The sequence below is a fragment of the Mobula birostris genome, chromosome 2 (assembly GCF_030028105.1).
Source record: "Mobula birostris isolate sMobBir1 chromosome 2, sMobBir1.hap1, whole genome shotgun sequence".
NCBI lineage: Eukaryota > Metazoa > Chordata > Chondrichthyes > Myliobatiformes > Myliobatidae > Mobula > Mobula birostris.
The window spans coordinates 138086952-138112516 of record NC_092371.1 but is presented as its reverse complement, the minus strand read 5'-3'; the positions used below and the strand labels follow the sequence as shown (position 1 = coordinate 138112516).

General features: G+C 40.0%; 1 protein-coding gene across 3 annotated transcripts in view; it reads right to left on the bottom strand.

The window, feature by feature from the left end:
- Positions 1–12205: 12205 nt before the first annotated feature.
- Positions 12206–25565, bottom strand: part of map7b (microtubule-associated protein 7b) — a 177333-nt gene continuing 163973 nt past the window's right edge. For 2 of the 3 annotated variants that reach the window (XM_072277751.1, XM_072277739.1), the window contains 5 exons: positions 23159–23209; positions 23009–23078; positions 21270–21411; positions 17262–17494; positions 12206–14100 (listed from right to left, as the gene is read on the bottom strand). In XM_072277751.1, coding sequence (XP_072133852.1) covers positions 14090–14100; positions 17262–17494; positions 21270–21411; positions 23009–23078; positions 23159–23209 — 507 coding nt within the window. In that variant the 3' untranslated portion in view covers positions 12206–14089. The remainder of the gene's footprint in view (positions 14101–17261; positions 17495–21269; positions 21412–23008; positions 23079–23158; positions 23210–25565) is intronic. The other variant, XM_072277744.1, reaches the window with a different exon arrangement.

The window sequence follows — 25565 nt, the reverse complement described above, 5'->3', positions numbered from 1 at the left end:
ACTTGTCTTTAAAGTCTTCACCCTCAGCTACATCTCACCTTCTCTAAAAATATGGACTGCCCATGGTCCCACCCTCCGGGCTCGCCTACCTCATCGGGTGGCATGACTTCAGTCACGTCATTGGTAGCCTGGACTTGCGTGGTGTCCTTACCAGCTGATTGGTCAAAACGCCATTCAACCAGTGTGACTTTCCACCTTACTTTTACAGAATTCAAGAGCATTTCATTGGGGATTTGAATATCCATCCCGCTCAGAACACAAGCATTACTTGTGGATAACCACTTCAAATCGCACCAAACCTTAATCCTCATGGCATCCATAAGTCCCTTAATTACAACACAACTCACTTTCCACCAACATTAGTTTAAACACTAGCTTAAACAACAAGTAAATCACTTAATCAATCCTTAGACAGCATTCACACAGCAATCTGAAATCTCGGATGAGCCCCCTCAAATCTTCTCACTGGGTTTGTATACAAACTTGGCCCGCTAGCTAACTCTGCTAATAGCCAAGTGACTCAGCAGTGAGAAAGCTACCTTACATAAGCAATATATGTCCAGGGCAGTGGTCCCCAACCACCAGGCCGCAAAGATGTGCTACTGGGCCACTAGGAAACAATATGATTTGGCGATATGAAATGATATGAGTCAGCTGCACATGTCCTCATTCACTGTCACGCACTGTTGAACTTGAACACCACCCCCCCACCCGCATCGGCTAGTCCGCAAGAAATATCGTCAATATTAAACCAGTCCGCGGTGCAAAAGAGGGTTGGGGACCCCTGGTCTAGAGTATGATTTGGGTCTCAACCACACAAAACAGTTGGGATTTCCTATTAAAGGAACCTTCATTTCAGCAAATACTGTGTTAATATTGCCCATACATTGTTATCGGTAGCCTAAAAAAATAACAGGTCATACATCAGCATAAAATTTAGTTTTCATTTTTAAAATCTTTTTTAATTATTATTAAAGATCAACAAAAATACATTAAGATAATCAAGTCAATACGTCAATATGTACAATAAAGAATTAAATTAGCAAATAACTGATTAACAAAGCTATATATCAATAATAATAAGGAAAAATAAAGTGTTAAGAATATTTTTTTGAAAGAAAAAAAGAGAAAAAAGAACCTCTATTAACTAAGAGAAAAAACCCTACTAACTAAAAAAAACAGAATAAAAACCCCATTGGGAGCACAACCCCAGAGCTATACGTCATACAAGCTTCCATAAAAGAAAAACATCAATCCGCCAACTCAAATCCATTTAAACTAAAATCAGAAGGAAACCATATTAATTAACTCAAATCAGATGATAGTAGCGGGCAAATGAACCCCACCTTTTCTTGAAATCAAATCTAGGACCAAAAGTTCGACTTCTGATTTTCTCCGAACTAAGACATAGCATCACCTGAGAGAACCATTGTATCAAAGTAGGAGCAGAAGCATCTTTCCATTTCAACAAAATTGCCCTTCTGGCCAATAATGTAATGAATGCAATTACATGTTGGTCTGGTAGAGAAATACCATGAATATATTGAGGGGTTATACCAAACAAAGCTGTCAATTCATTAGGTTGTAAATTAATTTTTAAAACTTTAGAAATTGTAGAAAAAATAATTTTCCAAAAATGTTTCAATACAAAACACAACCAAAACATGTGTGTCAATATAGCTGTCTCAGTTTTACATCGATCACACTGAATATCAACATTAGGAAACATTTTAGACAGTCTCTCCTTTATCAAATAGTAATGATGTACAATTTTAAATTGAATTAAAGAGTGACTGGCACAGATCGAAGGTGAGTTAACCAATTTCAAAATCCACAACCAATCCTCTGTTGTCAAGGTCATGTTAATCTCTCTCTCCCAATCTTGCTTAATCTTAAGTGCAGGGTAATTGTGCTGTTGTAACAATGAATGATAAATTTTCCCAATAAAACCTTTCACTAAAGGGTTCATTTTTAAAATAATATCTAACAGGTCAGAATCCTGTATATATGGAAAATTACTTAAATATTCTTGTAAGAAGTGTCTGACCTGGAGGTATTGCAGGAAATGTGAATACAAGAGAGAGTATTTAGTTACAGCATAAAATTATAAGTATGTTTACCAATTTTCAACTTTATCAAACTGGTAACAGAGAGAAAAAAAAATAAAAAGAGCCCATTACAGCTAAACCAGTCTAAAGGCTGATTTATACTTTTGCGCATGGGCTACGCTGTAGGCCTGATTTATACTTTCGCATAGCTCTACGCCGCAGTGAGCATGCATAGTTGTGTCTGCATCGCTCTGCAATTCACCGCCAAAACGCTAGTTGGTGGTGGGGTTTCTGTACCACTGTGTTGAGTTTCTTCGTGAGAGACATGGATGAGGAAATGCATTTCAAATATTTTCGGGTGTCGGCAGGTAGATTTGACGATTTGGTTCATCGTCTCCAGCCATTTATTTCGTTTCAGTGCACAGACACGGCGGAGAAAAGCAACCGGAAACGCGTATGATGAAATGCGATGCTACCAAGCGGACCAATCACAGTTGTCGTGGTCTGCGTCGCCATGACATGCGAGTTACATTTTTGGGGAGGGGCACGTCACCCTTTGGTGTAGGGTACGCGGTACCTATGGTGTACATATGATGCACAAGTGTTACGTAACCGGCAACAAGGGATATTAACCGAGACAGGTTTTATAAAAACAAACGAACACGTATAAGCGATAGGGGAAAAAAAAACAAAGGAAAACTTTAACCGGAGGTTAAACAGGTACGCAGCCGTTCATCAACTCCACTCGGCTCTGGTTCTTAAAGCGTTAAATGCTGAAACAGTTCTTAAAGCGATGCAGTCAGATACAGTTCTTAAAGCGATAACTTCAAAAGTCCAACAGTTTTACACATTCAATTGGGAGAGACTTCTCTGGAGAAGGATTTCTTCACCGACGCTCCTTTACTGTCGGTTCTGTCCACAGGATTTCCGATGCCGAAAATAAACAGCTTAAATCGACTGACCTTAAATTCCTTTTAGAGAGAGAGAGACTTTACATGAACTCATTGCTCTATTGCAAGAGTTATCTCAAAGCAGCTTCTCTTCAACGAAGACTCAATAAGGTCAATCCTTTATTAAACTGCCAACCGATGCCGACTTGTCTCGATCCTTCACTTCGATGAATTCTTCACTCTCCCTTCAAAACTGTCGGAATTGAGTAGATTGGCGCTTCCAGCCACAATTTTCCAGTTCAATAATACAAATCTTGTAAGGGAACGCACCTTCCGTTTTAAAAAATGAAACTGTCACAAAAACAAACACGCAACAGAAACAGAGGCATAACACGTTCTACCTGGAAATCTACAAACTCAAAAAATCCCCCTGCGTCACCTGAGTCGACCCTTATATAGTCACGGGGGGGGGGCACATGTCATCACGTGACCTCACAACGGCAGGAAAATCACATCAGGTGACCCCCAAAAGACCATTACAGCATTCTCACACAAAAACAGATCTCCTTGAGCATGTAACACGAGTATAAATCAGCCTTTAATGCACACATAAACGTTGGAGATCATTTCTGTAGTAGCTGGGTGTATCACTTTACTCGAGGCGCTTAATTCCCATCACCAACCACAGATAGAACTTCCCTTCTTGGAATCCTTTGTCTTGCGAAGCACTCCTTGCAATAAGGTCTCCCCCTTTGGATGGGATCCTCCAGGCATCTTCCCTGGTGCTCTTCTCCCCACACCTCCTGCCAAAGGACCACCTTGAATAAACTGGCTTTCCCGGGAGCACTGGCCCTTCCTCCTTGGTGCCATTCATCTGCACAAAGTACTTCTTACAATGGGGTCTCTCCTTTGAATGGCATCCTGTGGCCCTTTCCCATGTGCCCCGCTCCATGGCTCCTGGCAAAAAGACCCCAAGTCAGACTACTGTCCTTCAGAAATCTGATCCAGCCCAGCTCTCCCGAGTCTTCCACCAGGCGGAAAGTTACAATTGGCTGATACAACATTCTTAACCATAGAACCATAGAAATTACAGCACAGAAACAGGCCCTTTGGCCCTTCTTGGCTGTGCCAAACCATTTTCTGCCTAGTCCCACTGACCTGCACACGGACTATATCCCTCCATACACCTCCCATCCATGTATCTGTCCAATTTATTCTTAAATGCTAAAAAAGAACCCGCATTTACCACCTCGTCTGGCAGCTCATTCCATACTCCCACCACTCTCTGTGTGAAGAAGCCCCCCACAATGTTCCCTTTAAACTTTTCCCCCCTCACCCTTAACCCATGTCCTCTGGTTTTTTTCTCCCCTTGCCTCAGTGGAAAAAGCCTGCTTGCATTCACTCTATCTATACCCATCATAATTTTATATACCTCTATCAAATCTCCCCTCATTCTTCTACGCTCCAGGAAATAAAGTCCTAACCTACTCAACTTTTCTCTATAACTGAGTTTCTCAAGTCCCGGCAACAACCTTGTAAACCTTCTCTACACCCTTTCAACTTTATTTATATCCTTCCTGTAATTTGGTGACCAAAACTGAACACAATACTCCAGATTTGGCCTCACCAATGCCTTATACAACCTCATCATAACATTCCAGCTCTTATACTCAATACTTCGGTTAATAAAGGCCAATGTACCAAAAGCTCTCTTTACGACCCTATCTACCTGTGACGCCACTTTTAGGGAATTTTGTATCTGTATTCCCAGATCCCTCTGTTCCACTGCACTCCTCAGTGCCTTACCATTAACCCTGTATGTTCTACGTTGGTTTGTCCTTCCAACGTGCAATACCTCACACTTGTCAGTATTAAACTCCATCTGCCATTTTTCAGCCCATTTTTCCAGCTGGTCCAAGTCCCTCTACAGGCTCTGAAAACCTTCCTCACTGTCTACTACACCTCCAATCTTTGTATCATCAGCAAACTTGCTGATCCAATTTACCACATTATCATCCAGGTCATTGATATAGATGACAAATAACAATGGACCCAGTACTGATCCCTGTGTCACACCACTAGTCACAGGCCTCCACTCAGAGAAGCAATTCTCTACCACCACTCTCTGGCTTCTTCCATCGAGCCAATGTCTAATCCAATTTACCACCTCTCCATGTATACCTAGCGACTGAATTTTCCTAACTAACCTCCCATGCGGGACCTTGTCAAAGGCCTTACTGAAGTCCATGTAGACAATATCCACTGCCTTCCCTTCATCCACTTTCCTGGTAACCTCCTCGAAAAACTCCAACAGATTGGTCAAACATGACCTACCACGCACAAAGCCATGTTGACTCCCCCTAATAAGCCCCTGTCTATCCAAATGCTTGTAGATTCTGTCTCTTAGTACTCCCTCCAATAATTTACTTACTACTGATGTTAAACTCACCGGCCTATAGTTTCCCGGATTACTTTTCGATCCTTTTTTAAACAATGGAACAACATGAGCCACTCTCCAATCCTCCGGCACTTCACCCGTAGACAGCGACATTTTAAATATTTCTGCTAGGGCCCCCGCAATTTCAACACTAGTCTCCTTCAAGGTCAGCTGAAGACAAACCCCTATCACTAACAGGACACACTGCTTTTGCAGAAAACTGCTCAAATAAAATTACCTCACAGCATAGCAGGAGAAATCTTAACCAGGGCATTGCACAAGTATGCACACATCTTTTAATAAGTCAAGTTAACTAAGCTAAGCTTTTGGGCTTTATACACTGAGAAGCAGAAAATAGGTTTTGGTTGCTGGTTTTGAATGTGGTTCTATTGGGTACAAGCTGAAGACAGTGGAATAAAATTCAGATTTCTTCAGTTCTTCCAGTTTAACAATAAAATGTTAAGAAATGTAACCCTCTCACCAGGGCTAGTATGCAAATACGGCTCGTTAGCTAACTTTGCTAATGGCCATGTGGCCTAGCGGTGAGAGGGCCACCTTTCATGAACAATATACATCTAGCATCGGTGTGGTTTGAGGTTCAACCAAACAGGAACGTCGTGATGCTCCGATTAAAGGAACCTTGATTTGAGTGAATGCTGTATAAATACTGCCCATACACAATTATCAGTAGGCAAGAAACAACAGATCGTACACTGCATACAAATATAAATAGAGTGTATTTATCAATTTCAGCTTTTTCAAACAGTTAAAAGGAAAAGGGCCCATTACAATTAAACCAGTCCAACATGGAGCTCATACTGGAGTATTCGGGGTTGTATCCCTTTACTCACATGCTGGCTTGTGTGAAAGCACCCAGCACATTCCAAACTTCCCTCTGAGCCCATCTCGAACACACTGGCCCTCTCTCAGGAGGATTGGCCTTTCTTCCTTGGAGCCATTCATCTGCACACAGCGCTTCTTGCAACGGGGACTCTCCTTCCAACTGCATTCTGCGGCATCTTCCCTTGTGCCCTGCTCCTCAGCTTCTGCCAAAAGACCCCAAACCAAACTACTGTCCTTCAGAAAACTCTTCCCCACAACTCTCTCGAAACTTCTCTTACATCCCACAATCCTGATTGGCTGACAGAGCATTCCTAAGTTGGACAACATGGTTTTTATCTTAGCTGGAGTCAAAACACACTTTCCAGCATGGTACACTGCTTTTATGGAAAACTGCTAATATAAACAATTTCACAACATCGCAGTGGAAATCTTAACCAGGGCATTACACTACCCCTCCCCTCCACCACCAAAAATAGTCATGTCCTCATGTTTTGGAACTTATTAAACCATTTTTAATGACACAAATGAATTTTGTGATTTCAGGACTCCCAATCCATTTGTAAATGGAAGTAACATATCTCACTATTGGGATGGACTTAACACTGTTTCCCTCGTTCATCATATTCTGCCTGTCTGGGGGTTTTCTGATTCTCTGAGACCTTATCTCATCATCAGCTTCTTCAGCCTCAGGCACCCCTTGTGACCTTTCCCATCTACTAGAGGATGTCTCCCCTGTCTATCACTTGTACCTTCCAGTGGCTCAGGTCCCCTTGCCCTATGACTGCACTTAGCTTCTTTCAGTGTAAGCAGGTGCTGCCAAGCATCTTCAACTGGTGCTAACCAGCAAAACCTCTCTCGGAAAGGTGTGTCCTCTGTCACTCTAATAGTGTGGCAAGTACTGCACAGGAACAAGAGATTCCGCTCAGAATGTTGAGCCAAACTAATTAAATTAGTAACCAAAAACGAACCAAACTAACTCCTTTTGCCCATATGTAGCCCCCCCCCCCCCCGGCCACCCTCAGGGTCGCTCGGCTCGCTGTCGTCTAGGGAAACAGCCCTCAGCCCCGCCAAACTGGAGAGTCAGTTTGTGTGGATGTTGTGTGATGTATTCCACCCCGCCCAAATAACCGACAATACACCAGATACGATTAAATGATTTACAGTTTATAGATATTACTGGAACTATATAATTAATAGAGAATAAAATATACAAGAAGAATAAAAGGCGCCACACTTATCAAAGTTCAATATCTTCGTGCACAAATAGTTGGAGCTCAGGACCCTTCTTCTTCACCCTGCGACCCCTCAGACCACCTCGACCAGCCGCCTGGGACCAACAATGGTGGTCGACCAGACGCTCCACAGGAGTCCATCTCTGTCTCCTCCCTGAATGCTCTGCTCGGGGTCTGAGTGCCGCACTTGTGGGACGACCATTGCAGACTTGGAATTCACGCTCATCAACGTGGAGAAGGAGAAACGGAATTCCGAGCCAACACTGCGGTCATGTACTGATGAATTAATCCAGCGAGAAGAAACAATGACCCACCTTCGAAGGGATCAGCAGAAATTCAAGACGTCGATTCAGAAGAGATTGGAAGACTTACAAGTTGGGGAAGATCAAGGAAGTGTTCTGACTAAGGCCGACAGAAAGCCGAGAGCCCAGGGAGGGGAGTTTGACTACACTCCCGAGGAGGTGAAGAAATGGAGGACAGATCGCGGAAAACTGGAGGCTGAACATCCTTTAACTGCTGCTTTTCAGGTCAGGGTGGAAGAAGTTGGTGGAGTAACCGCGTCCCAGATGGAGATGGCCAAGAACCCTGAGTCAGAACTGCTGAGGCTGTGGCGAGAGTTGAAGGAGTCCCCGAAGAAGCTGACGTCTCGACTGCAGGAGGCTGAAGGGGTAGCCCCGACTAAATGTTTCAGTTTGGAGAAACTTAAACAGCAGCTACCGGTCGAGGGAATGAGGAAGAATATGGATTTGAAGGATGATGTGCTGCACATGTGGTACATGCTGCCTTTCGCTACCTTCCACGTGATTGAGGACGAGACCTTTGGCCCTTCTTCCACTGAGTCAGGTATAGTGGGGAGGGCTAGCTGTGGGCAGTCTGACTTACGGCAGGATCAGGAAGGAAAAGAAGCGAGGCCCCGGACACAGGACAGGGGGCTCCGAGCTGTAATGGTGGCCTGAGTGAGAGAGGAGTTGGCAAGCAGGCCTGAGGTATCCCTAGTAGTGTCTGAGCCTTTTGGGTTTAGGTGAGGGGGTACGGAGGTCTTGGAGGGTTAAGAAGCTCCCAGATAGGTTGGCCTATGTAGCGCCTGTGGGACGGGCGTAAGGTCCACTGTTTGGGGAGCACTGTCACTGTGTGTATCTATGTATGTGTGGATGCAGGACTGGTTGGCAAGTTATTTAGAAGTCATGAGAACATGACTTTATTTGGTGGGGGGAGAGTGTAAGGGGGTTTCGTCTTTTATGTTACTGCGGAGGCTAATTAAAATGGCTTCTTTGTTATGTTATAATCAGGAATGCTTCTTTGTTATGTTAAATACTGAGAAAGTCTCCAGCTAGACATTTGCTTGGGTTAATACAGATAGCAGGCTGCTATTAACCAGTTGGGATAGTTGTTATGATTTTGGTGTATCTGGAAGATTTGTATGCGCGGGGTTTTGGGGGAGAAGGCGGGAGAGCGAGACAGAAGATGGACCGGGTGCTGTGAGTCCGCTAATGGGGTCGGACTCCGAGCAGGGCATTCGGGGAGGAGACGGACTCGTGTGGAGCGTCTGGTCGACCACCATTGTTAGCCCCAGGCAGCTGGTCGAGGTGGTCCGAGGGGTCGCAGGGTGAAGAAGAAGGGCACTGAGCTCCAACTGTTTGTGCACGAAGAGACTGAACTTTGATGTGTGGCGCCTTTTATTCTCCCTTTATATTTTATTGTCTATTAATTATATAGTTCCAGTAATATCCATAAACTGTAAATCATTTAATCGTATCTGGTGTATTGTCGGTTATTTGGGCGGGGTGGGGTACATCACACAACACATCACACTGATTCCCCAGTTTAGCGGGGCCAAGGGCTATTTCCCTAGACAACAGCAAGCCGAGCGACCCTGAGGGTGGCCGGGGGGGCTACATATACAACACCCGTAACTTCCCATTTCCTGAACGTTCATGTCCTTATCTAAGAGCATGGAGGTACCATCACGAACTCCCACATCTTGATTTCAGTCTCTAAGACCGATGTGTGAGCTGTCTTCAGGAGGTGAAGCCATGAACAGTATCCGGCCCAGACAGGGTACTTGGCCAAGTACTAAAGACCTGTGTTGTTCAACTAGCTGGAGTGTTGACTGAGATCTTTAACCTCTTGCTTCAGCAGTGTGTAGTACCCACCTGCTTCAAGCAGGCTTCAATTGCACCGGTGCTCGAGAAGAGCGCGGTGACTTGCCTCATTGACCATCAGCCAGTAGCACTTACATCCACAGTGAAGAAGTGTTTTGAGAGGTTGGTGATGCCTGAGAAGCAACTTAGATTTGCTCCAATTTGACTATCGGGTTACACGTCCACAGCAGATGCTCAACCTGAACATCTGGACAGCAAAGATGCATATATGAGGATGCCCTTTATTGAAAATAGCCCAGTATTCAACACTATTGTCCCTTCAAAACTAATCAATAAGCTCCAAGATCTTGGCCTCAATACCTCCTTGTGCAATTGGATCCTTGATTTCCTCACTTGCAGACCCCAGTATGGAGGCCATGGGGTCAACGGTGGTCAGCAGCTGGGTTGCTGTGGTATTCAGACCTGGTGTGGCCATCACTTTTCATGGAAGAACCCAGTTCGTGCAGCCATCCTCCTCGATACTGACAGAAAGATGTTTTTGAATTTCTGAGATTTATGTGATTATTATACTGTAGTTTATATTGGTCTTCAGTTTTGTAGGTTTTCTTTCTTGTTGCCAATTAGCGGGTGGGCTATCTTATTTTTTTATGTGAGGAGGGGATGGGGATGGGGATCTGGGGTCTGATTTTCTGTTGGGTTTTTTTCCACGTGGACAATCTGTTAAGTTTTTTGTGCAAGGGAGGGGGCAGGGATTGATGTCTCACCGCGCCCCCCCCAACAGTTTCCATATTTTTCTGTATTCCATGGAGATGATGATTATCAGAGTTGTGTTGTACATGCATACTTTGACAATAGAATGAATTTTTAAATGTAATTACAAAGAAAGCATTGCAGCTCCTCTACTTCCTCAGGAGTTTGTAGAGATTCAACATGACATCTAAAACTTTGACAAACTTCTATAGGTGTGTGGTGCAGAGTATATTGACTGGCTGCATCAGAGCCTGGTGTGGAAAAACCAATACCCTTGAACACAAAATCCTACAAAAAGTAGAGAATATGACAAGTAAAGCCCCCCTCAGCCATTAAGTACATCTACATGAAATGCTGACGCAGGAAAGCAGCATCCACCATCGGTACCCACCTCCGCCCCCCAGAACAAACCAGGGCATGCTCTCTTCTTGCTGCTGCCATGAGGAAGGTGGTTATAGGAGTCTCAGGACTCATGCCACCAGGTTCAGGAACAGTTGCTACTTCTCAACCAACTGGCTCTCGAACCAAAGGGGATAACTTCACTTGCCCCATCATTGAAATCTTCCCACAACCAGTGGGAAGGACTGGGAAGGACTTTTAAGGACTTTTCATTGCATATTTGCAGTATTTATTGCTTATTTATTTATTGTTCTTTCCTTTTTATTTGCTCAGTTTGTTATCCTCGGCATGCTGGTTGAATATGCAAGTTGCATGACCTTTCACTGATTGTTATGATTATTATTCTATAGATCTATTGAGTATGCCTACAAGAAAATGGTTGTAGATGATGACATATGTGCATTTTGATAATAAATTTACTTTTAGCCTCTTGAACCCCTCTATTTTGTCCTCACCACCACCACCCTGGGAGTGCACTTGCAGGCACCCACCACTCTCCAAGCACTTGCCTTGAAAATCTCCTTTGAACTTACTCCCCCTGACCTTAAATGCACGCCTCTGGTATTAGACAAGAAGATGCCCTCTGTCTACTCTATCTATGCCTCTCGTAAAGATCTCTCAGATCTCCCCCCAGCCTCTGCCACGCCAGAGAAAATAACTCAGGTTTGTCTAACCTCCCCTTATAGTACATGCAGGCAGCACTTCCCAAGCCTCGGCTCCCTTCCTATAATGGAGTGACCAGAATTGCATTCAGTACTCCAGATGTAACCTAACCAGAGTGTAATCTGCAAACAGTTTCTAATTTTACATCTTCTGCAATGCACCTGTGCATGAAAACCAAATTAAATAGAAATCAGGAAAATTTAATTTTGAATTCAGTTAATTTATAGGATTTGCTGATAGTGGGCAGAATTAAAACTGTTGTGTTATGCTTCCATGTGTTATACCTCCAAGCACCATCATAAAAGCAGCCTTCAGTATTTATATTCTGAAATATTATCGGTAATAAACTGATCAACATAATGGAGGGGGATGGTGCAATGGGAAAAATATTGTGCCAGAGGAAAATATTCAGATTGCAATAAAATCTAATGGTCAAGATGTACTTGTTTTTAAAATCATGTCTTTAAATCATGTTATGCACTCTCCCTAATGACTGGTTATTTCATTAAAATGTGAAGTGGCGTTTTATTTACTGTGTGCCTTAAAGAACAGCTGACAACGAAAGCAATGATATTATGATGACTTTCTTGTTGATTTTCTAGAATGCGAAACAATGGTTATAATCTCAGTTTATAGATTCCATTGTTCAAAATACAATGTTATGTGGAAAACAAAATTTAGTGAGGGAATATTAGAGCAGCAAGGAGGAAAAAAAGTGAAGACACAAATGACGATGATTGAGAACAGATTTTGTTGCACTTTCAGCACATGTATTGGCAAAACCCACAATATGTACACAAGAACTTCTTTATTCTCAATGTTGTAAAAGTGGAATTGTAATCTAATTCAAAATGGTGCAAAGTGCATTCGAGACAAAGTTTTCAAATCAGTCCAGCAGAAATAGATATTACCACACAGACTAGTTACACAAACTATTTTATTGCATTTTACTTGTGTAAATTATCAAACTTTCTCTTCCAAATTTTAATCTTTTGAAGTTACAAAACAAAAATCAGGTGGGATGGGGAAATGCATAACAATGGAAAATGAAAGGTCACCTCTCTTCAAATGTGTGCAGATTTTACTGAGCCTTTCGTTGTAGTTTCTCATACAGAAAAATGTCTTGATGGGCATCCTCAAATTAATATTCAAAATCATATACAGCTCATTTAATCCAGCATATTTAAATGAGAGAGGTACAAAAAAAAACAAAGTCAAATTTTCAGCATTCTCTGGATTAGAAAAATTAAATTTAGAACACTCCCCTTGTAAAAATTAGCAATAATCACATCTGATTGCTTTAGTGAGCCAGCTATCCCTATACAACTGCAAATTAATTTAGAATTTTAAAATAGTAACTCAAAATCATGTTTTTTGTACATAATCTACATAGATTAAAGCAAAAGCAATTTTAAGAAAGTAATTTTTAAATAATTTCTATATACATGGATATTAATAGACAATACAGAAAAATAGAACAAAATATGCAACTATGCAGTGATTACTGAATATCTCACTAAATGGCTTTTTTATAATTCATAATGGATGAAAGTTTTCAAAGATTAGATTAAGTGTTTGCCACAAAAAATATACCATCTGGCCTTAAGTGAAACCACTAAACATACTAATTTCAGTCTCTGACCAATTGCAAAAGAAATCCTTCTGTGAAGGCATTTTATCTTAGGACAGAAAAAACAAGTTGATACCTGAACATGTTTTATTCAGTCTGCAATAATTTCAGTAGTACTTAGAAAGGGAAGAAAGTGCAAAGTTTTTGTCATGCTCTCTAGCAGCAATATCTAAACTTGAGATAGCGCAGTAAAATGTAATTGAGTTAAATTTAAATCCTCCAACTCTACCAAGTTAAAGTCACATACAAGGAATGCCTTTCTTAAATACCAGGTTTCTTGAGATTATATATACGTATAACTTAAGTCATTTTAAGTTTGTCTCATGATCTTATCAGATCACGTCATTACAACTACCTGTCTGTTCACAAACTGAACCAGTACCAACATATTGAGATACTTCATTAAATGATTCATTAGCTCAAAATAATTTTAATAACCAGCTTATGTAAAATGGGTGCATTATTTATCAGTTACAGACTTACTATTAAAAATTAATTTAATATTCTCTAGTTCAACATTTTTTTCATAGCTGGTGTTAAAAAAGGTTCTGAAAAGGAGGTAACAAGAGAAGCTTCTAAAAGGGTTCTATTAGTATTTAAGAGATTATGTAGAACTCAGCTGAGCTCATTGTGCCATATTAAACCAATTGGTTCATAACTCAATGCCTATTGTCAACTACTTGCAGCACAACAAGGCTTATTCAAGTAATAGGTGCTCCAAAACTAATAAAGGTACTGTTAAATTTAGAAGTAATTCCCTGCACCATCACAAAATCGCCATTGTCATTCTTGTCTTATTATAAAGAATGCCAATTCCCTGAAGCAGCATGTTGGAAAAGCAGTTTATATACGATGCATACTAAGCATGATTAACCAGTGATCAGAATTAACTAGAAGTTCAGTTAGCAATGATGGATTTCTCTCTACCCGCATTTTGCATATTTAATATTCCTGTTCTCACTGTTGTGGTTAGATTTCAGTTCTGGATCTTAGAAAGGTTGCACTGCAATTCTTCATGGCATGAAACAAACAGATTTCCAATTATTCTGAGTGTGCTCACTGAACTCCACACTTTGTAGTTCCTGCCCATCACTGTCAAATGACTTCTGGAAGACAGAGAACAGAGGATTGCAAAATTAATGCAAGCTAAAATATGAAATAGAAATATGGAATTTATTTAAAATTTAATTATGGATAATTATGCTCAAATTTGAAATCAGACATTAATCTAATTCATTGTTCAAAGAGCATCATTCAAAACAAATATATTAATTTTCCAAAATCAGAGTTCTTTTGTAGCATCCAGTAAATCACAAATTGAGACCTACACGTACATGGAGATGATAGAACTTGATGGGAGTTATTTCATTATTCATAAAGCCAGTTTACTTGCTCCAGAACAGTCCCACCACACATGGAGATTTAGTTTGATCATTATTGCTTTATGAACAGAAGTGGAGAGAATGGAACATAGAAATACATCTTCAGCCCATGATGTAGTCATTGCCAATATACAACAACTCTATGATCAATCTAACCCTTACCCCCTACACAGCTCATAACCCTCCAAGAGGGATGCCTATCTAAGAGTATTTTAAATGCCCTTATCGCATTAGCCTCTGTCACTACCCTGGACGCATTCCAGGTACCCATCACTTCTTGTGTAAAAAAAAACAACCTACCTCTGACATCTCCCCTAAACTTTCCTCCCCTATCACCAATGGATGATCTCTGGTATTGCCCACTGCTTCCCTGTGAAAAGATGCTGCTGGCTGTCCACTATTTATACCTTGCATAATCTTACATGCCTCTAACAGGTCGCCTCTCATCCTCCATCGTTCCAAAGAGAAAAGCCTGAGCTCACACTACCTTTCCTCATAAGATATGTTCTCTCAGCCAGGCAGCATCCTGGTAAATCTTCTCTGCACCCTCTCTAATGCTTCCACATCCTTCAAATAATGAGGTGACCAAAGTTAGATACAACACTCCGTGTGGCCTAACAAGAGTTTTATAGAGCTGTAACATAACCTCACAGCTCTTGTACTCAGTCCCCAAATATAATGAAGGACAGCCCACCATACATCTTCTTAACCACACTATCAACTTGTGCAGCAACTTTGAAAGCTCCATGTATCTGGACCTGAAGATCTCTCTGTTCCTCTGCACTGTAAAGAGTTCTTCCCTAACCCTGTACTACTCTTTCAAGTTTGAAAATAGCTTGAACGAATTAATTGTGACCTGCTGCAAAGATGTGGAGGAGAGAAGTAGTTTAAAGCAGGGATATTTAGATACCCACCAATTTATTTCTATGTTTTAGTACAAATTTTAAATCAAGGGAATTAGTATCTGATGAAAAAAATCCATCCAAGAATAAGTAAGCAAAGTTTAATATAGGCAACTGAACCTAGTAATCATTACAAATAATGAAATACACTATTATCAATGATTTCAGAAAAGTTGCAATAGCACCAAGTCCCTTCCAAACAAATACATATTAATCCCCTCTGCTTTTATAACTAATCCTCACTTGATTCAAGATAATCCACACATTTTAAGGCAAAAAAAAAAAATTGCTATTTTCCATCTGGATCAGCCTGATTCCAAAAAACATACTACTGCCATTAGCTTGTAAACAGCAGGACGAATTCCTATTATGCACTAACAAAAAGATGTTGGCTTATAATTTTAAAGATGGACTTCATTTTAATATTCTGGCATGATGAATTGCACAATTAAACAATCAGTTGAACTCTATAGGGTGAATGCAAAATAGAAACTCAACTTTCCTCACCTAAACCCAGCAGCACAATTCTCTATTCCATTCTCCCATATGCACAGGAGATGGCTCTTCACAAACTGATCCAGCTATTCCAGTAATGGCAGCTACTCATCTCACTTACAAATACCCTCAGATCTTTAAAGTCTTTGTTTTTGTAAAACTTACCTAACTTTGTGAAATAACATTTTTGCTAGGTGTGAAGTATTTCATATGCAAAAGTTCAATTTCCCCTTCGTTCTTCATGATGATTCAACAGTTTTGCCCTTAGGCTGTTTAATCAATTACTTTACAATTCAAGATTTTTTGATGTGAAGTCAAATCATGCCTTTGCATTATTGATTAAAATACAAGTTAGATTGAAGACTACTTGTCTGTAATGTTCCTTCTACTATAATTTCCCAGTCAGAACCAAGATCTTCTTATCTGCTGCTCCAGAACTGGTGAACCACACTGGCTTGCCATAGACGCAAACACGAGGAAATCTGCAGATGCTGGAATTACAAGCAACGCACATCAAAGTTGCTGGTGAACGCAGCAGGCCAGGCAGCACCTCTAGGAAGAGGTACAGTCGACATATTGGGCCGAGACCGTTCATCGGGACTACCTGAAGGAAGAGCTAGTAAGAGATTTGAAAGTGGGAGGGGGAGGGGGAGATCCAAAATGATAGGAGAAGACAGGAGGGGGAGGGATGGAGCCAAGAGCTGGACAGGTGATTGGCAAAAGGGATATGAGAGGATCATGGGATGGGAGGCCTAGGGAGAAAGAAAAGGGGAGGAGGGAAGCCCAGAGGATGGGCAATAATGGATGGGGTACGAGGGGGAGGTGGGGCATTAACGGAACTTAGAGAAGTCTATCCACAGCCTCCTCTACTGTAAAGATGAAGCCACACTCGGATTGGAGGAACAAAACCTTATATTTCATCTGGGTAGCCTCCAACCTGATGGCATGAACATTGACTTTTCTAACTTCCATTAATGCCCCACTTGCCCCTCGTACCCCATCCCTTATTGCCCATCCTCTGGGCTTCCCCCCTCCCCGTTTCTTTCTCCCTAGACCTCCTGTCCCATGATCCTCTCATATCCCCTTTGCCAATCACCTGTCCAGCTCTTGGCTCCATCTCTCCCCCTCCCGTCATTTCGGATCTCCCCCTCCCCCTACCACTTCCAAATCTCTTACTAACTCTTCCTTCAGTTAGTCCTGACGAAGGGTCTCAGCCCAAAACGTCGACTGTACCTCTTCCTAGAGATGCTGCCTGGCCTGCTGCGTTCACTAGCAACTTTGATGTATGTGGCTTGCAACAGAGTTCATTTGACAATTATCATTCACACCGTCAAATTTTTCCAAAGCCTCATCAATTCATAATCATTTAAGCTCCCAACCCTCAAGAAAATTGATTCTTCCAGCTCAGGTTTCCATTCTGAAAGCCCCATTACTGGTCTCATGCAATCATAACAGGCATTATTACCGTGGGGTTAAAAGACGTCATACCTGCTATTTTCTGAGTTTGAATGCCATCTACTTTGGTTAATAACTCCATGGATCCGTTTTCCTCAAATGCAATAACTGGATTCACAGGAATTCCAACTTCATCCTGACAATTATTAATGGGTTCTGTAGTTACTCTGGGAGATTTTATTCCAAATGACAGATCAATGTAATCTTCAAAGCTTTCATCCTGCATGGGAATGCCATTCTCTCTGATAATTTTCTGAGCAGAAGAACTATAGAGTTTAAAAAAAAAGGATGTCACATACTTTAAGTATATAGATGCTAAGATTCTAGATGATTTGCTGTGATTGTTGATATTTTACACCAATCAACACCATTAAAAAGTTTAACCTGTCAAAATATACACAGACCCAAAAATTGTTTATTCTGAAAGATGGAACAATGTGACTCGCATTTGTGGAACCTATTTATACACAAGATCACGCTAACAGAAGGAGAATAAAGCAAAAACTGCAGATTCTGGAAATCTGAGATAATTACATAACATACTTGAAAAATTCAGCAGGTGAGGCAGGTTCTGTGAAAAAAGAAATAGTTAAAGTTTCATGTCAAAGGAACTTCATCAGAACTGAGAAAGAATGAAAACATGGCTGCCACAGACAACTGGGGAAGGCAAAGGGTGGAACAATATAAATATCTGTACGGGGAAGCAATGTAACCACTGAATGGACACTTCTTTGTCTCTAAACTGTGCATGAGATCATTTAACAGATAATCAAAATTAGTAATAAGATGCTGGTATAATCTTTTTTTATTTAAATAACTCAGCCTGCAACTCAGGGCTGTCTGGAATTTTCCAGCTATGGTTCAATGTATTTTGTGTTGCAGGAATTTATGCTGTTCTAACTATTGTGCTAAACTGTTAAATGATATTTTCTCCAAATTTCTGTGGAGTTTTTTTTTAAAAGTGCAACTTCAACAACAGAAGTCCAGGAGTGCTAGAAAAAACTGAACAACCTCCTTTAACCCACTGTGTAATTTCACCGGAACTTAATTCTTCCCTAAAGACCAAGCAAAAAACATGCAGTTAATAAGTGAAACCAAATGTCAACATAGCCCTTTTACAATTTCTATAATCAAAATAGATTCTGATATGGTAACTTATGAAATCATAATACCTTTCTCCATATAGTTTAAGGTAGCCATACCAGCGTAACCGTTAGTGCCATGAACTTCAGCACCGGAGATCACAGACTGCGGTTCAACTCCCACTGCTGTATGTAAAGATATTGTATGTCCTCCCTGGGATCGTGTGGGTTTCCTCCGGATGCTCCAGTTTTCTCCGGTATTCCTGGGCATCAGCATCTCAGATGACCAATTTGGGCCTAACACATTGAAGCAACCAAGGTGGTGGCATGCCAGAGGCTCTACTTCATAAAGAGTTTCAGCAGATTTGCTATGCTATCAGAGACTTGCAAATTTCTAAAATACAGTGAAGAGCATGCTAACTGTTTGCATCGCAGTCTGGTACAGAACCTCCAATGGTCAGGACTGCAAGGGACAGCAAGAGGCTGCAAAGGACTGTAGACCCATCATAGGCACAACCATCTCAACCACTGGGGGCATTGTCAAGAGGCAGTGCCTCAAGGTGGCATCTATCATTATGGACCCTCACCGTCTGAGACATGTACTCATCTCGTTTCTATCAAAAGGGAGGAGGTACAGAAGCCCGAAGCCCCACGCTCAACATTTTACTTTGTTCCCTTCAGCCATCAGATTTCTGACCTTGTTATTCCTTTTGCACTTTTATTTATTTTTGTAATTTCTAGATTTTTATGTCTGTACTGTACTGCCACAGAACAAATATCACATGTTAATGATAATAAATCTGACTGATTCTGTTAGGTTACAAATTACTTAAATCTGTGGCACAGAAAATCATGACTTAAATTCAGACATGTTTACAACTTCAAACTTAAAATTGGAATGGTGATAAGTACAGTGTTATATAGTTGGTGTCTAGGAGATCAAATATAAAATGTTAAGGATTAACTCTAACAGCTGTGGTGCTCCTGGCAAAAAGTACATTGTCTGGGTAGTTGTTTGAGGGGGCCACTTATGTTTCTAAGCTCATCAACACTCATTTTATATTGTTCTTAATATAGTATAAGCATTGCAAATTGTTTCACACAAGTACTATAAAACAGAAAACAATTACTGCTGAGGGACAATAGGACAGCTGATCAAGAGCTTTGTCAAAAATTGTTTTAAGCTTAATCTTAAAGGAGGAAATAGTAGTAAAGGTGAAAGAGATTCTAAGGGAGGGAATTGCAGAAATATACTTCTTAGGAAGTAAAGAAACAGCAACCAATAATGGATTAGGCATCCTCTAAAGTCCATTGAAAACAATGGATATTTAAAAAACACCAAATACTGATTAACCAGAAACCAATACAGGTCAGCGAGCAATGGTTAATGGATTAAGAAATGAGTGAACAGGTTTATGGAGTGTATAACTAAAGGTGCCCATGAGAAGACTGGAACAATCAGATCGGTGGATAACAGAAACTTGGATGGGATCTTCGGGGCAAATAAAATGAGGTACAATAATTATCATATTTATCGAGGACAGTTTATCTGTATGGATGGCATACTATTTTGCATGCCATCCATACAGATCATTTCATTACATCGATACATTACGTTAGTACATGCGAAAACAACAGAATTCAGAATAAAGTGATACAGTTACAGAAAGCGTAGTGTGCACTGACAATAAGGTGCAAGGCATGACAAGGGAGATTGTGAAGTCAAAAGTCCATCTCAGCATACAAAAAGTTAATTCAAAAAGTAGTGGAGGTCAGTAGATTTAGTGACAACATAGGTACATGATCTAAAAATTAACCTGTAATGAAATATGACACCAATTGTCCAGTTTGGTTTCAGACAGAATGGAATAGGTAAACAGAAAAACAGAAATTTTTTATGAGTGAATAAAGAATGATGAGGCAGGATCAATGGAGCAGAATAAGAGTCGTCACGTTAAGCTGAAACCTTCATTGTGACTGCTGACACTAGGGTGTTATGTAGGTAATTAAAATGTATTGAGGCGACAGCATGATCACTGTGATGATCACTTTCGTAACAATGTATTATTCCAGAAACATCTTAGGTTGCGAGAAGTGTAGGAATACAAACAGAAATCAAGGCCAAACATAAAGAACGAAATGCTTAATGAGTGAAATGGAAAGGAAAAGGGCTGAGTCACTCTCATAAACATTGTACTTCTATGCCTAAATGCCACAAAAAGGTAATCAACAAGGTCACACAAAATCAAGCAGTTTTAGTAAGAAAGGACTCCTATTCACAAGTAGCAATGAGCTTAACATCTATACAATCCTCTAGCATCATAAATCACTGGAGTACAATAGCCTAGTGATCAAATTAATGGACTAGAAGCCTGAATTTTGGACCACCGATTCAGAAACAAATTTGAGTTCTTCTATGACAACTGAGGGACTCCAAAACAAGTAACAAAATAAATTTGGAACATAAACTAATTTTAGTAACAAAAATGATTCAGTTGCCCAAAAAATCCGTTTGGCTCATTTATGTTCTTCAGGGATGCAAAACTACTACACTTAACCCAGTTTGACCTAAGCCTAACAACGAATGTGGAAAATAAAATCTTGGCATTTCCAGTGAAGTTCACATTCCAGAATAAAAAAAATACAAATGAGTAGCAGGATGATTAATAAATAATCCTAACATGAAAGTCTAGTATGGGCTACATCACCTAAATAGTTAAAGAGTGAAAGCATGCACACAAGGTATCCCAAGTGATGGAATGAATGAATACAAGTGACCAAAATGAAAGGTGGTCAGATTTTTCCAGTGATTCTTATATTTTTACTGATTAGCTCAAATTAGCAAACCAATTTACCCATCCAATCATCCAGTTTATACATCCTTTTAGTATATTATAGTACAAAACTTAGCTATTTTTAAATATAAAAAAACTAATTTGAGAATTAGTACTGCTCTTACCATTCTTCATCTGTTTGAGATTGATCTGCAAACTCTTCATTATTGCCCATTTCTTGAATTACTGACTGCTCGTTGGTTTCTTCCTCAGGGAGCACTGCCACTGCTTTTGTTTCAGTTATGAAATCAGGGTTCTGGTTGGTTGCTGGAATATAAAGTAAAGACATCTTATTAACTACAATAAGAAAGGACCACACATAAAAGTTGCTGGTGAACGCGATAAGAAAGGACCAAGTAAGTTTTACCTACAATAGTATAATGCAGCACCTTGGAGGCAGAAGGAAGATTATATATAATTAATACAGTTTGTACTTAGAGCACAAAATCCTTCGGGCATAAATGGTCCAACACTAGAAATTATGCTGTACACCATTCTCTTCCCACTCCAACAATCAGCATCCCTAAACTTTTAAGACATCTTTAGGCTGCCTGACTGACTTTTCCCAAATGAATTACATAGAGCCCTATCAATAAATGGGAACAACTACTGATCCAAATCACTTACCATGAACTTTCAAAGTCAAAAATTCTAAGAGATCATTGACATGATTCATCACAATCATCTGGATAAGATGCAAAATTCCATCCATTTAGAAGAATGAGGTCAAAATGATTGATCTCCTAAGCGGGGTTTATGAATTCCTGTGAGATATCCAGCTACACTTAGGAAACATGGAAATCTCCAGCACAGAAATGAATTTGGCAAAATTTTTCTCACAAGAAAATTTTGCACAGTTGTTTCACATAATACTTAGTCACAATTTAATTCTTCCATTGACATTGACAATCTTAGCCATTTGAATGTTAATAGAAAACTTTATGATAAATACTGGGATACTAGGTCAAAGGATACTGTGGAATTTCATGAACAGTAAAGATGCTCAGAATGCTTTTTGATTCTGGAAACTGCAGGTCAGCAGCAGCCATGGGCAGAAAAAAAAACTGACATTTGATAAAGGGGATTTCACCTGAAGCACTGATTTTGGTTTGCTCCCCATGGACTGCATTACCCTGCTTAGTGTTTTATGCATTTTTCTCTTTCTGATTCATTGGGCGATAGCCATACTGAATTGCAAAGGTGATAAAATAGATTCAAGATTTTTAAATTACTTAAATAAGATGGAGTGGCACAGAGGGTCAGTAATAAAATTAAATTAAAAGAAAAGTCAGTGAGATGCAGTTGTAAGAAGGACTACCAATGAGCTAGTCAATTCTGTGCCTAATCTGGTGATAGCAAATGCATACTTGTTTCTGGCTGTGTAATTGATTTACAATGCATTGTAACTGAATACTGAATAAAGGGAAACACAAATTCCTTGAGCAAAAGACAAACTGCTGGAGGAACTCAGGTTCAAGTAGCATCTGTGGGGACAAAAGATGGTTGATGTTTTGAATCAAGACCGCTGTCCTGATGATGTTTTGGGTTGAGCCCTGCATCAGGACAGAAGTTTCAATCCAGAAAAGATCAACCATCCATTTACCTCTACAGATGATGCCTAACCTGGTAAATTTCTCCAGCAGTTTGCTTTTTGCTCTAGATTCCTACAGTAACTCCTTTAGATATTCTGTTGAAGGAATTTTTAATGCCCAATCTTCACAATGTCTCATTAACAATACCGGAGCAGTTTTGTTTATTTCAACAGACACGCTGATATGAGAACAATGACAACTACACTCAAATCATAATATAGAGCCCAACTGCATAACCATACAACAATGCAATTTTAGTGTTTCAACATTACCTTCATCAAGTATTGTTTGTGCAAGATCTTCCCCATTTCTCTGTTCTGTAGAACTTAATTCATTATCCTTCTGTTAGAAGAAAAGAACTTAAGTATGAACCAAAACTGTAAATGAAGTAACACAAACATTGTGGGTTATGTGGAGGATACCTTTTCAGGAGTGTTGGACCTTCTTGTTCTTTGCATAATTTGCTCAAGTCTCTGGAAAATACACATTGAATAAACACAGTAAATACTTTATTTAAGAAACTGTTTGTTTCAATGCAGCATTATATTTTAAATTAGTACCTAAAGAAAAGCAAGTGACACATGATAAAGTGCTGTTTAAAAATTATTTCAAAGGACTTCACTATTCAGCCAAATACAGTGAACTGTGGTATTTCTTCAGTAAAGTGCATTTAGTTTAAACTCATTTTAAAGTTTTTTTCTCCCTTCTCAAATAAATGATTAAATTTAAATCTTACATCCATCCCACAAGATGAGAGTGTGAAACTCTTTGTATTATGACTCCATTGTAATGTACAAATATGTGAATTTAAAAGTCTAATGGCTTGTAGAAAGAAGCTGTCCTGCAGTCAGTTGGTCCTGGCTTTAACGCTGTGGTACCGTTTGCCAAACGGAAGCAGCTATAACAGTCTACGGTTGGGGTTACCCAACGATTGTTTTGTAAAATTAGATAATTATTCACTTGAGGTAGCAGAAAATAAACCACTTGAAAACAAGTAAAATTTTCATATGTTTCACTGATAATTTGAATATATTTTACCCCTTCACCAATGAAAATAATTTATCACTGGTGTTCTTTAAACCATTTCAAATTTGTTACCTGTATTCAATCACTAAAGTGTTTCTGTTCCATTGGAAGTAGACCCCACCACCATTCCCTAAATTCTGCTTAAGATTATATCTTTTATGAAGGATAATGTAGTGAATCCTATCTGTATCTATTGTATGGCACTTTTTCAATTGGATGACTAGAACTGTTCTCAATATTCAAACTATTGCAGTCAGTGTTTATAGAATTTAATTGAGGTGGCATAGAAAATGTCATTTTACAGTCATTCCTATGCTTAATAACTGCAACAAGCATGACTTTTTCCATCTGATTTGCAAGGGAACATACATAAACTTTACTAAACTTCAATGTATCTACAGGCATTGGGGTAAAAAAAAATGCACAGGCCAAATAATTTAAAGGACAGCCTGAAGAGTTTGCCAAGATTCACCATGAATCATCTACAGCTTTGACTAACTTCTATAGACGTGTGCTGGAGAATGTATTGACTGGTTGCATTACAGCCTTGAATACGGAAACACCAAAGCCATTGAATGGAAATCCTACAAAAAGTAGTAGATATAGCCCAGTCCATCACAGGTAGGAGAGAGGGAACGTCGACATTTTCATGCCTTACAAGGTGCAGATTGGAAGTCTGTGTGGGGCGCCACTCCTCGCACAGACACTAGAGCAATGAATAGTTAAGCGATGTGCTCAAGGACACAAACATGCTGCCACAGCTGAGGCTTAAACTAGTGACCTTCAGATCACTAGACGACCACCTTAACCACCTGGCCACGTGCCCATCACAGGTAAAGCCCTCCCTACCACTGAGCACATCTATGTGGAACATTTTGCAGGAAAGCCGCATCCACTATCAGGAACCCCACCACCCAGGTCATGCTTTCTTTCTTGCTGCTGCCAATAGGAAGGTACAGGAGCCTTGGGACTCACACCACGAGGTTCAGGTACCAGAGGGGATAACTTCACTCAAATTCACTTGCCCCATCACTGAGCTGTTCTCACAACCCAAGTACTCACTTTCAAGGACTCGTCATCTCACATTCTTTATATTCTATTGTTCACTTATTTATTATTAATTTTTAATTTTGTATTTGCACAGTTTGCTGTCTTGTGCACACTGGTTGTCCAACCTGTTCGTATGTTCTTTCATTGATTCTATTATTATTAGATTTATTGAGTATGCCTGCTAGAAAATGAATCTCAGGGTGGTACATGGTGACATCTATGTACTTTGATAATAAATTTACTTTGAACTTTTGAAGGAAAGAAACTTGCTTGTTTGTTTAATTTAATTTACAGTATTCAAGTGTAAAGGAGAATGAAAATATTGTTACTCTGGATCCGAAGAAGCATAAAGAAACACAACAATAATGAAAAAAAAAGAAAATGCAATAGACATATATACACAAGATAATTTATATACATGGATCATATGTACATAAACTGATGCTAGGTACAGAAGTGTCCATACATAAACAATTAAGTCGTGGTAGTGGGGTAGATGTGTTAATGTTTGGGGAAAGTAACTTTCTGAGTATGGCATGGATGCTACAAAGCCTCCTCTCTGATGGGTGTGGGACAAAGAGTTCATTAGCAGGGTGGGTGGGATTCCTCAATGCTGGCCTTTTCTGTCTATACAGTAGCATGCAAAAGTTTGGTCACCCCTAGTCAAAATTTCTGTTACTGTGAATAGCTAAGCGAGTAAAAGATGAGCTGATTTCCAAAAGGCATAAAGTTAAAGATGACACATTTCTTTAA